At 34.4% G+C, this 15,753-nt stretch overlaps 2 protein-coding genes across 2 annotated transcripts; both read right to left on the bottom strand.

Moving 5' to 3' along the window:
* Positions 1-983: 983 nt before the first annotated feature.
* LOC103955417 (probable protein phosphatase 2C 55) lies at positions 984-4,482 on the bottom strand. Its single transcript, XM_009367308.3, has 5 exons — positions 4,155-4,482; positions 2,855-3,802; positions 2,053-2,377; positions 1,634-1,783; positions 984-1,444 (listed from the first exon to the last, which is right to left on the bottom strand). The coding sequence occupies exons 2-5, from the start codon at positions 3,631-3,633 to the stop codon at positions 1,148-1,150; spliced, it is 1,551 nt and encodes a 516-aa protein (XP_009365583.2). The 5' UTR covers positions 3,634-3,802; positions 4,155-4,482; the 3' UTR covers positions 984-1,147.
* Positions 4,483-5,740: 1,258 nt separating this feature from the next.
* Positions 5,741-13,893, bottom strand: LOC103955419 (cytochrome P450 734A1). Its single transcript, XM_048588296.1, has 5 exons — positions 13,297-13,893; positions 12,806-13,050; positions 12,297-12,660; positions 11,840-12,139; positions 5,741-5,990 (listed from the first exon to the last, which is right to left on the bottom strand). The coding sequence occupies exons 1-5, from the start codon at positions 13,780-13,782 to the stop codon at positions 5,871-5,873; spliced, it is 1,515 nt and encodes a 504-aa protein (XP_048444253.1). The 5' UTR covers positions 13,783-13,893; the 3' UTR covers positions 5,741-5,870.
* Between the last annotated feature and the right edge of the window lie 1,860 nt (positions 13,894-15,753).

Raw genomic sequence — 15,753 nt, 5'->3', positions numbered from 1 at the left:
GAAGTTTGTCGTTTTTTGGGTGGACAGTTAATTTAGTTTCAGTTTAACCAGTCCTAGTGGGCCTAACACCGAAAGTCTAGTAAAGAAGGGTTACATCTAAGGAAAAAGGATAGGGATTTTAGAAATTCCGTGATTGTAACCGTTCATCGTATATCGTACGATAAAAAATTATTTTAAAATTTAAAATTAAATATAAATAACACCTAACGAAAACTGACCACATGATATACGATAAATGATCATAATCACGGAATCTTTAGAATTTCTAAGAAAAGAATCCGACGAGGATCCTTTTTCCACATCTAAGTATAGCATTTCAGTCTAATATTATACTATTATGTGATAAAGGACTGGTAGCACCACAATCCATCTAAATGCGGTCATTTATGGTTCGTGAAACTATAGGGAAGGCAGATTCGGGATACTCCATTCAACCTTCTAATTTTCTTTTCTTTTTTTTTTCTTTTCTGAATTTTCGTCTTCCCATAAAACTCCCTCTTGAAACATTTCTGAGAGACTTAGTCTTATTTCATTTTTTTCACACACGATGCCGTTATTAGGATTGGGTTCTCCAGAATAAACACAAAGGGTGTGGAGAGAATATTGTTGTTGTTTGCGTTTTGGGTTATAAAATTAATTTTTCTTTTTAATTTATTTAAGGACAAACTTGAAAGTTTGATATATAAATTTTTTCAGTTGCATATAGATATAAGAAAGCTAGGTTTAAATAAAATTTTCAGGAATAATATTCATCAGCTTGACAACAATAACAAATGCAAAAAAAAGTTGTAAAAAGATTAGATAGAGTAGGTTTCTTTATACCAAATGAGGGTAGTTTAGGAACTAAAGTTGGGTGTAAAGAGATTTTGATAGATAAATCAAATAAAATATGTGGACATAGTAGGTTGGGTGTAAAAATAAATAGTCGAGTATAAACAGAGCGCAAAAAAAGGAGAAAAGGTAAAAAGAAGAGTATACGTGAATAAAAACAAAAGAAAGAAGAACATAATAAAGTAAAAGTAACGTCATGACAAAAGAAATGCAATGGAATTTTATCCAAGTGAGCAAAAAGGGAGACGAAGGAAAGAGGAAGAAGTGCAGCATATACATGAGAGAGAGAGAGAGAGAGAGAGTCCAATTGTTTGTGTCATGGATCATTTGAACTGGTCACATATGAAACAACAACAGTTATATCATCAAGCTTGCCGCCATAATAACGGAACCCAGCATCTTGAGCGGCAGTGGAGAAAGGCGTCTGCCGGTCTCGATCCTGTGCTCGTTGGCGTGCCAACGCTGCAATCTTCTGCGCTGTCACCTGAGGCCCTAAGCCAGCTCTTATGGCATGGACCACTACTGCAGTAATCTCGTTGTTGTACAAGTTGTCAAACAGGCCATCAGTTCCGGCAACTATAACATCCCTGGGTGCAACAGGGACTGTAAAAACCTGAATCATACAAAACCATCTTAGCTTTGTTATATGTACGACAATCATTCCAGGACACTTGAAACATTAAATGAAAAATCATGAAATCATGTTCTAAGTGACGTTGTAACTTGCTTCTGCAACAAACTCAATCTATTATGCCATATTTATCAACCAGCATAGAGAAATTTCGGAAACATTGATGCTAACCTGGCCAGAGCTAGGTAGATCACCGCTGTTTCCACTCTCCAGTTGATAGGTAAAGTTAAAATCATGCTGTTGCACAGGGGATCTAAAGACGGTGCACCCATCTCGAACCACTATAAACCCACTATCACCTAAATTAACTGCATGAATACCCTGCAGGGAGATAGCAAACAGTTAATGCAAGTCCCCAAATAGTCGGTATGATAAAATAGCATTATTATCAGATCCTTGCAATCCAATTAATCTACAAAAACCACTCTTACAAGAAAATAAAACATAAGAGATGAGACTTCCAAAGTTAATTTTACTACAAAGTTCATTATTTCAGCATACGGCAATTTTAAACAGTGTCACAAGAATGGATATTAGTTCCTTGATACAAGCATTAAACATCCTGCTTAGAACGAAGAGAAGTTCCACACCTGTTCTGTGAGTGCTATGATGCATGCCGTTGAGGAACCCCTGGCTTTTGTGCTCGAGTGAGCTTTCTCCAATACGCGAGCAGGGTCAATGGAACCCTTGGGCTCCTCCTGAACAGCGGCCACAGAATTAGACATCAGTTCTCTGGAGTACAATCCGGAATTAACACCGAGATCTGCCCAGCCACCAACACCATCCGCCACCCCTATTGCTTGTTCATTCGCACAAATGAAGTGAGCATCCTCCCCGCCAGTTTCCTCTTTATCAGGATGGGGCAGGTAGTACGATCCTGAAGTTAGTTTGAGGGACTTTCCATCTGTAATCTTCCTGTAATCATAGCAATGTATGTTTAACAAATGCTGAGACTTATTGCACTACTTAAAGTAAGACAAATTACATCGGACCAAATACTTTTCCACCACAGAATACCTTATATTCCAATAAGTTAGTACATACTTATGTACCAAAATATGCAGGTTATTATTGAACAAAAAAGAATACTAATTGTGACTTGTGAACACATATCAAGGTTTAGTGATTTCTTCTCATCAAATCCAGAAACCTACAAAGTATCCTAACTCTATAACTATGCAATTTCTCATCACAGCTAACTTTCTATTAAAATAAAGGAAACCCTAGCCGCAGGATGTATGTTACACAGAGAACTAGAAAAAATGAAATCAGTCGAGATGAGCATTTAAAATATAAAATATGCCTCTCAACTAGATAAGACAACAAAGAAATAACATCTCAGAGACAAATATGACAAAGCATTTGAGATAAAACCTGGTCTCTACAACTTACTCATTAGATGAATCTGCAGAACTTGAAAGTTGCTCCTCAGGAGCAGAACTTGAAACTTGCCCTTCATGAGCAGAACTATCGAAAGACACGTCATGGGCAGTCCTTGTAGATGAGCATGTTGATGAACCATGAAATTCTCTTGACCCTGATCCTTTACTTGGGGAGGAATTACACCATCTCTTTCCAACTTCATACATGAAATACCCATAAATTGCATTAGTGTTGGACTGCCCACTTGTTTTCAAACTCATGCTAGCTGTTTGAAAACAGTCCAAACTTCTTTTGTTGTATAATGTACAGGCACTTTCGGGTACCATTGCATGAAGCCCACACCTTGAAGTTAAATTATCTGGGCAGCATCCCCCAAATAAAGTTCTAGAACCGCAAGCAGCCATAGGTTTATTCTGAAACTTACTTCTGGTCACAAACTGACTGGGCTCAGAAAGCGCACAATCGATATGATACCCACAAACCTGAATTGAAGGCCCTGACACAGACGGGGTTGAAATAATGCGCGAAATCTCTTCAACAACAGAAATGTTCCTTCTTTTATTAACTAGCTGCGAATCCAACCTCGCAGCAAAAACAATGCCTGGTGAAAACAATGCTTGGAGGTCTGAAATAGTTGAAAACGGTCTCGACTGGAACAACTTAGAATTTCCAAACAACAATTTTCCCTGCCCAATTAACCCATCTACCGATTCCTGAAGCGCTCCTTCCTGCCCAACAATCGATCTCTGCAACGCAGTCCTAATCTTCGACAAGTAAGAAGATGTCATCTTACCCTCTTAAACAAAACAGCTTAGCTTCAACCCCTCTATGGCACATAACACAAAGGCCACCACCGTACGCAAAATTAAATCTCATAACTATATGCACATCTAATCCTACATTAACTAATCACATGATCCCCTATCTCGAACCAATATATCACGATCGTTCAAAATCCTGAGAAACGAACACAAACGGTGCACGTAATCAGCCATCGAAATTTGTATCAGCACAAATTCCGCAGAAAAATCTCCATAATCCACAAGCAATCAGATATATCTCTATATAAACCAGAAAATTGAAAATTAAAGAAAACCGAGTAGCCAGCTAACAATAACATGTATCTAATCAGGCAGACGTGAGTTAGGCCAGTTCCCCCGGGCAGCGTACCCGCCCCTCGTAGTTTACAATATAAACCGTATAGCAAAACTCCAGGAAAAAATAAAAATTCAAATTCAATCTCCCAAAATAACACAAATCATACTTAAAATAATGGAAAATAGCTGAATCAAAGAAATAGAAATCTCACCGTGCTTAGCCGCGATCGGATTCGAAGCCCCAATCCAGAAAAATCAAAAACTAGATCCCTTATTTCCCCGAGACCCAAAAATCCGACGATCGCCTTCAACGGTTAGAAAAGTTGAGTCCCGGAAAATTCCAATTTCACGGGTTTTATGCTTTAGGGTTTTTTCACTTCAGATGGAGCGTTGAATTTACTGACTGTTTAACCACTGGTTGTACTGATATTTACGGAACACTACCGGTAGTTTACGATCTCATACGATGGTGGTTTGGTAATTGTGCTGACGGCTGAACAACTAGATCCGACCGGTACGTGAAGACATTTATCCGAAGTCTTTGGACTCTTTGCCATATTTTCTTGATTTTGTCCAATATAATTGGAGGATAAGCTGGTGGCGCGTTGATGTGAGCGCAACCACATGATTTAGTCTTTGAATTCAAATATTGATCAATATCGTCTTCCAATTTAACTATCATACATCAATATCGTATTTGTCGTTAAACTTTATTAAATGTTGTGTTAAGTGTTCTTTTTATAAACTGAGTTCGTATCTTTCCTCCCATAATTGTGATTAGATTACAATAAAAAATTTGTCATTTCAATTTTCAAATGAGAAGATAAACGATAATGATTATATATGTGTAACATGATGAGAGTTGAAGTAGAAGGTAGGTCTTGTTCTGTTAAAAAATGTGGAAGGTAGGTTATAAATTAACCTTTCTACAAATAAAATAAAAAAAGTGGAAGTTAGGTTATGTATGTGTATATGAGAAAATAAATGAGTGGATTTTGATATAATGTTAAACTATACAAAAGATTAGGAGTGCACTTTTGTCATTTTATATGTGATTTACCCCGAACTTTTATAATTGGTTAATTCTTCTCTTGAATTTTAGTTTTAGCCGATTACCTCATAAACTTCTACAATTGGGCAATTTCTCCCCGAACTTTAATTTCTCTCTTAAACCCTAAAGTTCAAACAAGAAGTGTATTGAGTGAACTAGCGGAAAAGAAGAAGAAGAAGAGAAAGAGAGAAAAAAATATATATATATGTGTCCACATTAGGGATAAAATTACCTTTTTGCAATTAAAAAAATAAAGTTTTGGGAGAAATTGACCAATTATAAAAGTTTAGAGGGTATCGGCTAAAATTAAAGTTCAAGGGAAATTTGTCAATCATAAAAGTTTAAGGGCATAATTGGCTAAAATGAAAGCTCATGAGAAAAATTGACCTCTCCTCACAAGTTCAGAGAAAAATCGACAAACACTTCTTTTTGGAGTAACAATAACAACATCCTAATAATTTTTTTTTACAATTTGTTGAATAGTAATTCTACTTGAGAGACACACAAAATTGCTCAACAAACACAACCATCAAATTGTAATGCGTACCTATTTAATATGTTTATGAATTTTTTTTCCTGATAAAAACGTAAGTAAAATGCGTTTGACCAAATATGTTTATTTCACAAAAAAAAAAAAAAGTGACAAATGAGGGCAAATTGACACATTTTAAATGCGACTCATAACCAAAGTAAAAATCAAGAAGCCAAATTGAAAGAACATCATAAGTTATTGATGGGCAAGTACTCTGAAGGACAGAAACCCTAATTTGAAATTGCATGCCAAGCTCTTATTGCATAAATAAATCAACAAAAAAAAAAAAAAAAATCCACACAAATTTCTGCCCCAAATTTCTTTGTCGGAAAACCTCCAAAATTTTCAATTTGAAATCTTCGTGAAGAGGATCTGAGCGCCGTACTGGGGCTGTAAAGTTAAAAACAGCATGGGGGCATGAACATATGTTGGTGACACCGTGAAAGAATAGCACCGGATGATGAGTGCTATGTAAGACATATTCTGAAATCACAACAACAAGACATTAGGATCACTAATAAATCAAATCAATATAAAATAGAGATTAACTAATTATATTAAACTTATCTGTAGAATACGGAAGACATTGCAGAGTTCTAGGTCGTCTTCTACTTCCAGTACTACAAAATATCTCTCTGCTGTGAATAGGGTTTAGCGTATTTTTGAGAGATTGAGCGTGTGGAAGCAGGGACTTAACCATAGTATTTATATCATTAGGGTTTAATCACAGCCGGCCTATTATTGGTTGTGGAAATCAAACCCTATCACTTAAGTGTTTAAGTCCCACCATGATACTATATCTTTGTAGCGAAATCCATCAGATTTCTTTAGGTCAATTGCAAGGGATAAGACTCCATAATCTTTATTTTATTAGGATTATCAGATTACTTAAGTTGTTAACAACTCACTAAACAAGTGGCCTACAACATAAGTAATCCAATACATCATTCATTGTCATTCACAACCTTACATTCTCCCACTTGAATGTCAATGATTTATCCTAACAAATAAGAACTCATGGTGATCACTGAGTCTTCATAAGTATGCAACAACCTTTCCTAGCAACGTGTCACTTTGAATCGAATGTAGAACCAAAGAAAACAAAGAACAATTTGGTCTGTTCCTTGCACTCCAAGATCACATACACATTCAACTTAAAAGCACTTTGTTGCTATCAAAGTCATGGTGTCAAGAGCTAATAGTCAAAACATTAGCTCACAATAGTCGAACTGAAATATGGTACAAAAGTAGTTCACAAAAGAACTCAACAACGTTGGTGACAACATCCAACTTTTCTGTCAATTTAGAATATGATAAGAGAACAAGTAAAATATGACATACTGTTTACAAAATCAGAACCTCTTATTAAAACTTATAAACAAAACTTAAACAAAATTTACTCTTAAATTATCAGCCACTAACACTTCAAATTTTTAACACAAAAGGTAATTTCTTACTCCCACTGATTAGTAGAGATAAACAAATTATTACTCCCACTGATTAAGAGAGTAAAAAAAAAAAAAAAAACTTTATAAATGCCTACAAAATGAAACATATACCTTTCAAATACTCCCATTAGCAAAACATTAGTCATGGGATCTAAAACATAAAATTTGTGAGCTCAACATCTTTATTCTAGATATTTGTAGGGAAGTGACTCTTGTGACTGAAAAACTATACAAAATCATTTGGTCAGTTTTGTTCATCTAACATTTGACAGAAATAGAAAACTTTAACTAAATGTTTTCTAATGCATCAAAAGCATATAATTCTAGAATCATCTTTGGACAGAAACTAATTATATTAGGTTTGCATAGCTAAAACATAAAATACAAGGGTAAACATATATAGCTTCAACACTTTTGAGCAGATGAAGTATATACCATCTTGTCAATTCCATGCTTCACTATACATTGATTTATAGTTGTGCTGAATAAGAAAACACTTTTGAGCAGATTAATTATCCATCAATAACATATAAATCACAAGTCCAATTTCTTGAACAACATACAAGAATTAATAAGCAAAACACTTTTGAGCAGAATATACTTATTAACCCTTATTGAATTTCCTACAAGATTAGTTGCATATATAACAAATAAAATATAAACAAGTATGATAATGTACGTTTTATCTACCAAAACTATGACCATTAAAAGCATGCAAAATTGATGAGTGTGAAGCCCATAATAAATTCTTTCTCCCACTTGGGCAAACACTCAAAATTGCAAGATTAAACACTAGAGAAAGTGGTTTTCATATAACAAAATATAGGCTAGTTGAATCAATAAAGATAGTGTGTAGGCTCTACCAAAATTTCAGAATTAATCATAATTTAAATAAAATCAATTTACAATCTTTAATATGCTCAAAACACGAAAATTTCTTAAATAAATTAAAGGTTCATTTCATTAGAGAAATAACCGTTAATATGCCCAAAACATTAAAATTTCTTAAACAAATTTGTTGTGTCACAAAATAGTTGGTTTGGACAAAATAAACCAATCTATATGTATCAAAATTAGGCTTATATAAGGAACAATATCTCAACATTATTAATTGATCTAAAAGTGACAAGTGATTAGATAAACCAATGGCTACAAAATGTATTTTAGTGTATGAGAGAAGACTCACATACGTGTTAAAGCTTAGGTCATAAATTAAAATGAAACCTAATAAGAGAATCCAAACTCAAAATTTATGTTTTAATTCTAAAACAAAGTCGATTAAAGTAAACACATAGATATCTTAACAACATCAAATTTTCAACAATAATTTTAATCCAATTTAGAACTTACAGAAAATTAAGGCAAAAGATTGGCAAATTTACCTACTCATTCTTGATTCTGCAAGATTCATCATGGAAGTAGTCGAGTTGTGGAGGATCGAACAAACTCCAAATTGCATAATTGTTACACCTTTGGGCAGAAACTAATCATGCAAAGAAAATACCTGCATAGCTAGCTAAAACATAAAATACACAAAATACATATAGTTTCAACAGCTTTGGCCAGATGAACATATGTCAAAAGTATTTCATGATTTGCTATAATACTAATTTATAATTGGTGAGTGATTTCCTGAAATTCCCATTGGGACAAAAGTATTCACCATATAAATTAGAATTCTGATTTTTCAAAATAATCCTTTAGAACAATATTAAATAACCGTTTTGTTGGATATTTAATGATTCTCAAAAGATTCAATCAGACACAAAAGTATGTCGTTGTTGACGTTGAACAATAGAGTTCTCGAAAGAGGAAACATGGTTATTCAGTTATTCGATAGAGACCAAAATGATCAATTAGTAAACTGATATCACTTTCCAATTTTTGTCTCAAAAGACAATGATCATCGTAATCATAATTGATGACCAAACAAAATATTGGTTTGAGCAAAATAAACCAATACATTCTTTTCAACCAAATTTAATCAGTGTTGCTTAATAAAAAAAATCATTAAAATTGAGAATTTGCACAAGATAAGAACAAATAGGAGCAATTAAACATGTCAAACAGTTGATACCATTAGATGTGCACAAATCACTGAAAACAATATTTCAGAACATATGTAGTTTTCGAAATTCAAAACTTAGCAATACTACTTTTGTTTGCAAATTCACTCAAAATCAATTCTCGTTAGATTGCCATAAAAATTTTTAGGTATGCACTAGACATATATGGCTACTATTTTGCAAAATTTCATGATTTTTAAAACTTTTAAGCTGGCCAAAATATGAATTCGAAAAGAGAGGTGCAGAAAATGCAGAAAATGTTCGGTACAGACCTGAGATTACAAATTCACCAAATATTCATTGTTCATCTGATATAGATCAGAATTTTCAGACATAAAGTAAACATAAAAATCTGTTATTTCCCAAAATTTCATAATTTTTGAGATTTTACAAGTGTACTAAAAACAAATTCGAAATAAGTTGTGCTGCTGAAACAACAGAAATTCTGCAAAACATACCCGAGACTAAATAATTCACCAAAACTTCAATCTTCCTCCAATGTGCACGAAATTTTTTTTTTAGAAATGAAGTAGACATATAAATTTACTGTCCCCCAAAATTTCATAATTTGTTTGATTTTACAAGTGGGCTAAAAATAAAATCAAAATGGAATGTGCTGCTGAAACTGCATTAATTCTGCAGTACAGTCTCGAGATTAAAAATTCACTAATAATTCATTTTCAAACTAATGCTTGTGAAAATTTCCAAATTTGAAATAAATATCTCAATGTATATCATACTAAAATTTCTTGAATTTATCAATTACATAAATATATCAAAATAATATTACAAACACACTATTCTGCAGAAGTCTGCAGGCTTCCAGCAACATGGTATCACACTTAAAAATTTACCACAAGTCCATTTCTTGTCCAAAAAACGTGAAAAAAAAAAAAATAATACCAGTTTCTACAATCCATTCTATATTACAATATGACAAAATTTCATAACATTTGGAGTTATGAAAGTCTATTAAGCCCAGGTTATTGTCATGAATGGTTTTCCTTATGAAAATTACATCAGTTATATAGAATACTAAAAGTAATATTCATTGCAATAATAGAAGCGACTATCATTTCATAGAGAAATAACCAAGAACCAAAACTTACTTTTTCATTTGCATATGCACTATAAGGATAAGAGTCGAAAAATGCAAAATTGAATTAATCCCAAATGAAAACACTATATTTGCTCAGAAACAACAAGATAGTATTCAACTTCTCAATTATAGTGTCACAAAATCAATTCAGTTGAAACCAAAAGCTTAATTTCAATTCAACCAAATTGCAATAATTTATGAAACACAGTTTCATACCTTCGCGGGAATAACCCGAAATTTCAAGCTTCAAGTCAAGCATTACAGTGATTGAAGGAGGTTGGTGTAAGCTGAGCATTGATGAACAGCAACCTCACGCGAGGGAGAAACCCTTTACTGTTCGCATGTTTTTAACCCTTTGTTTTTTTTTTTTTTAATAACCAAATAGTAACTGGTAATATTTATCAACTAAATTAATAATCAGAAAATTATATAATAAATCAAAATATTACGCAAGATAAGATTAGGTCATCGTTCACCGGACCTTAATATATATATATATATATATTAATTATTAATTCATAATTATCAAATAGGAGTCCATAAAGTCGCATACAACAAACCCAGTTAGAGTTGTATACCTAATTTCAGTTTATCTTGATGCCCAGGTAAACGTGATAAAAACAAATTGCAAGAAAAATATGCAGAAAACAGAAGCCTGGTTATGAAAGAAAACCCTCATTGCCCAGATTCAACAATCCCTTTTCCTAGTTCTTTATTTTGGCATTAGACAGATAATTTATTTAAAGACACTTGATTCATATAATTGGAAAAATCACAACATAGATGACACGATCTTCTTGGCAATACAAGGTTAACATATCCATACAAGAAGAAAAAGCGCGTAAGCAAGAAAAACCCCAGAATTATATCACAAGAGCGCGATTAGTCAAACCAAAAACAAACCCACTCTTAATAATTAAATGAGAGCCAAAAAGAAAAATAAATAATTAAATTTCATGAAAACTACTATGCATAGTCACCACCCAGGCCAATCCATATATTATTAACCATGAAAAATCATTGCACACCAACACAAAATTGCGGAAGCATCAAAACAAATTTTCATGAGATGGAACAGTAAAAGGCATCCAACCAAAACGATAAGCAAATTTTCTTTAGTACGTGAATCATATTCCATAAACAAATTTGCTTATACCTTTATATCGGACCCTAAGCTTGTTGTGCGGCTCTGATACCACATGTAAGACATATTCTGAAATCACAACAACAAGACATTAGGATCACTAATAAATCAAATCAATATAAAATAGAGATTAACTAATTATATTAAACTTATCTGTAGAATACGGAAGACATTGCAGAGTTCTAGGTCGTCTTCTACTTCCAGTACTACAAAATATCTCTCTGCTGTGAATAGGGTTTAGCGTATTTTTGAGAGATTGAGCGTGTGGAAGCAGGGACTTAACCATAGTATTTATATCATTAGGGTTTAATCACAGCCGGCCTATTATTGGTTGTGGAAATCAAACCCTATCACTTAAGTGTTTAAGTCCCACCATGATACTATATCTTTGTAGCGAAATCCATCAGATTTCTTTAGGTCAATTGCAAGGGATAAGACTCCATAATCTTTATTTTATTAGGATTATCAGATTACTTAAGTTGTTAACAACTCACTAAACAAGTGGCCTACAACATAAGTAATCCAATACATCATTCATTGTCATTCACAACCTTACATGCTAACGCTAGTTTTGCTTCAACCACAGCCGAAGTTTGACCTACGCAGATTCGAGGCCCCAGGCCAAATGGGATGAACGAGGCTGAATGCCTTCGAGATTCCAAAAACCTCGATGGATTGAATTCGTGAGCATCTTTTCCCCATTTCTCAGTGTCGTGATGGACAGCGATCAACGGCAAATAAAGCTGTGCATCAGCAGGAATTTCCAGGCTCCCGAGCTTTACCTTCTTTGTTGTTTCCCTCATAAGCATCGCGGCTGGAGAGTATAGCCTGAGCGTTTCATTAATGATTATAGTTACCTGTTCAAAAAGTGACAGAAAATAAACAAAATGCGAGGATCAAGCAACTTGTTTCTGTAATTTAAGTACTACTTTTATCCAAAGCGTAGTACATCAGTGATACAAATAAACGGGAATGGATTTCGTTATGTTGGCGAAATAAATAGACCGAGCTTACATTTTTGAGTTCATTCAAATTCTCTGCAACCGGGAGCTGATTGTCTCCAAAAACACGGAATACTTCTTCCCTAGCCTTGCTTTGCCATTCCGGATGCTGTGCCAAAAGTAGTAGTGCCCAAGTCAAAAGATTAGCTGTTGTTTCTTTTCCCGCAAAGTAGAAGGTCTTGCATTCATCTATAACTTCCTGTATCCCTAGCTTTTCCTCTTCACCATCCGGATTCTTGTATGGCGTCATTAGCAGACTAAGCAGATTTCTCGACTCTCCCTTCTTTTTGCCATTTTTCGCAATCAACGTCCGTATGGATTCACTACTTTCCTTATCTAATCTCCACCTTTCTCTGTTACTCTTGGTAGGCAAAAACCTGCATGCCAAGAAAACCAATCAATAGAACCGCCTTGTTTAACTAAGAATATCTCAGTAATTAGCGCGTATATAAACGACAACAAACGAGGGTAACGAAGGATTAGGAGAACATATATATACGAACAAGGTTTAAATTACTCCACCTGAATCCAGGAATGTAGATGCTCCTTGCTGCCTTAATGTAAAGATGCATTTGTTGTTCTTGCAAGTCGAAAACATGTTTTCCCTCCTCGAAACTGCTTCCAAAAGCCGTCCTCGATATGACTTCCCCTAAGAGCTCATGAAGTTCTTTGTGCGCATCCAACTCAAACTCTTCCCTCCCTCCTCTTACGTCCTCCCATTTCTCCAACATCTTCATCGTACTTTCCACAATCCCGGGAACCCAACTCTGTTGTATTAAAACCAGTAACAAATCAATTTTCTAGCCATTTAGTGCTTAACTAACTTGGGGTTCCGTTTGTAATGCGAAACCTTTTTGTTTCACAATTACGCTACTAATTTACCGGATATAATATGGACGGACAAAATAGTTGATACGCTACTATGAACCTTAAACATAATGTTCAGTAATAAATATGGATATATTGTATTAAATTGATAACGCTAGATGACTGTGCAAGAACGGAGTTCTCACCTTGACACGATCCATTCTAAAGGCCTGGTTCACGATCCTTCTGTGAAAAGCCCATTTATCGCCCTCGAGGCCGACGAGCCCCCAGTCACCAAACAAAAACTTAGTCAGAGGTGTAGACGGTACCTTTCTAAACGACCCACCCGAATTTAAAAGGACTTCCTTGATCATATCCGGGTCGGATATTGCCACTCGGGGCCTCAACCCGAACCAGTAGACGAAATTCTTCCCGTACATCAAAGACCACCGGTAGTAAAATGGGGTAACGCGTCGAACAATGTCGTGGTCGAAAGGGAGCGGCTTGGAGAGAACTTCCGCGAACATACGGCGGATCTCGGCCGAGTTTCCGACGACCGGACGGTAGGCGGGGCCCCGCAGGCCTTGCTTTTGGAAATAGGTTTGTGTCCTCAGTGGTACCCATATAGTTGAGTACACAAATTTGAAGATGAGGATAAGAAGAGGGAAAGTCAGAAGAAGAAGAAAATGCATCACGAAAGCTTTTCTGGGTTTGTACAAACGCTGCTTCCCACAAAAACACTGCTGCTGACAGCAGAAGCTGCTTTTTGGCCTGAACAAGTGAAGCTGCAAAAGAGTAGTTGGTGGTTCTTATACAGAGAGAGTTGAGCGGTTGTGTCGATTTTTAAGTTTCAATAAGAAAAGTCTTTAGGGAATCTAAGACAGGTTTTTGAAAAGTCATCCGCGATTATTCATATGGAACCGGGTCCCTCTAGATTCAATAAAATTGAGCTTGCAGAGCAGGCGATCCGGATAGTTGAAGTTTGATTCAACGACTACAAACAAGGACCCTCTAAAAGTTATAATAATTGTAGCCGTTAAATCAAATTTAAACGGCTCGGATCGCTTGTTTAGTAGGCTCAGTATATATGGATCCGGTTCCTATTCAAATGACGTTCTATAGTTCATTTTTCAATGTTTAATTCGATTAGAAGACTAGGAAAAAAATTGCCTACAAAAACTAAGACAGGTTTTTGAAAAGTCATCGGGGATTATTCAAATGATGTTCTAAAGTTTATTTTTCAATGTTTAAATTTTAATTTTCGTTTTAAGTGTTAGAGCATCGGGAGAAATAGGACTTCCACCACCAATTAATATTCATTTCGTTGGATTATTGGGGTTGGGTATAAAAATATAAAAGTTATATCTACCATTGGTTTTCCGACGGTTCAAAAGTAAAAGGAAAGTTGCAGGAATAGCTACTAGCATTCACATAAAAAATCAAGAAAAAAAAAATGAGTTGACGATGTGTAGCATTCTCATGTGGGTGAGATTTGTTTGCCACTCAAAATTAACAATACACCCACTCTTTGAGTCCATATATACAGTTCTCACATTTAAGAATTTTTTTTTAATTATCTGTCGAGTCTCTATATATTCCGACTCATTAAAAGTCTTTGTCCCTAGATTTAAGGTATATACAGTTGTATGGACTCCTATTTATGGTCCCATTAGACCATCTCCAAGGATAAAGCTTAAAAATTTTAGCCACAAAATTGTAAGCCATAACCCATAAATTGTTATTCTCCTCCAACCTTATGGCTTAAAATTTTAGCCCGAAATTATTAAATAATAATTTTAGCCTAATTTTTTTTTCTCTGTAACTTTTTTTGAAAATAAAATTTATGTAGATTATCCTAATTTATTTTTATGAACATTTTATTCTAAAAATATTTAAATTTCGATAAATAATTAAAAATCATACAAATACATAGGTATTTATAAAGTTTTAAGTGAAATTTGATTTAAATAATTTTCTTAAATTATTTAAGATGTTATATTTAATTTTGGGCACTCAATTTTTTTTTTTTTTTTACCATTAGATTTGATCTCATTTGATAACAGCAGTTAGATTATAAGTAATAAATAAATAAATAAATGTTTGAAATATGACAGTTTTGTGGGTTCAAAATAATTTAAGTTAGACTTAAATCTTGGGAAGAATCTAGCCCAAAAATATATTTTCTCTCTATGACTTATTTTAGCCCAATGATTAAAGATGGTTTGGGAAGTTTAAGGCTTTTATTTTAAATTTTATCTAATGGGTTAGAGATGGTCTTAGAAGGAAAGGGATCATCTCTGGATTCCTTTCCACCTAATCCACTTAGTTTGGCATCCGAGCAGTTGAAATCTGATCTAACGGTTATAAATAAAGAACCCCTTTAAAAGTGATAATAACGACTACATAGCCGTTAGATCAAATTTCAACGATCCAGATTCCAAACTAGATGAATTAGGTGAAAAGAGATCCTCCGTCTTTGAAATGCCCTTATTCCATAACATTTAGAGCAGGGGAGGACGCGTTTTTGTTCGTGCAAACAAGTGTTGAACTTTCTTTATTTTACCGGAAAATGTAAAGGGTTGAACTTTCTGAGTCTCTGACAGCCTAAGAAACATCTTTTTTTTCTTCTTTTTTTGGCCTGCTCAGCTGTACTACTAAATTTC

The sequence above is a fragment of a genome, unplaced genomic scaffold (assembly GCF_019419815.1).
Source record: "Pyrus x bretschneideri cultivar Hongxiangsu unplaced genomic scaffold, Pyrus_bretschneideri_v1 Contig28, whole genome shotgun sequence".
NCBI lineage: Eukaryota > Viridiplantae > Streptophyta > Magnoliopsida > Rosales > Rosaceae > Pyrus > Pyrus x bretschneideri.
This window is presented reverse-complemented; position numbering and strand designations above follow the sequence as displayed.

Excerpts from the sequence above, each read along its gene's own strand:
- LOC103955419 (XM_048588296.1), bottom strand. The coding sequence starts at position 13,782 with ATGCATTTTCTTCTTCTTCTGACTTTCCCTCTTCTTATCCTCATCTTC. Across the intron at positions 12,661-12,805 it reads ATCTACATTCCTGGATTCAG|GTTTTTGCCTACCAAGAGTA; the intron begins GTGGAGTAATTT and ends CTTGGCATGCAG. Across the intron at positions 5,991-11,839 it reads AAGCAAAACTAGCGTTAGCA|CTCATCATCCGGTGCTATTC; the intron begins TGTAAGGTTGTG and ends TCTTACATAGCA.
- LOC103955417 (XM_009367308.3), bottom strand. The coding sequence starts at position 3,633 with ATGACATCTTCTTACTTGTCGAAGATTAGGACTGCGTTGCAGAGATCG. Across the intron at positions 2,378-2,854 it reads TCTGCAGATTCATCTAATGA|GAAGATTACAGATGGAAAGT; the intron begins GTAAGTTGTAGA and ends CTATGATTACAG. Across the intron at positions 1,445-1,633 it reads ATCTACCTAGCTCTGGCCAG|GTTTTTACAGTCCCTGTTGC; the intron begins GTTAGCATCAAT and ends TGTATGATTCAG.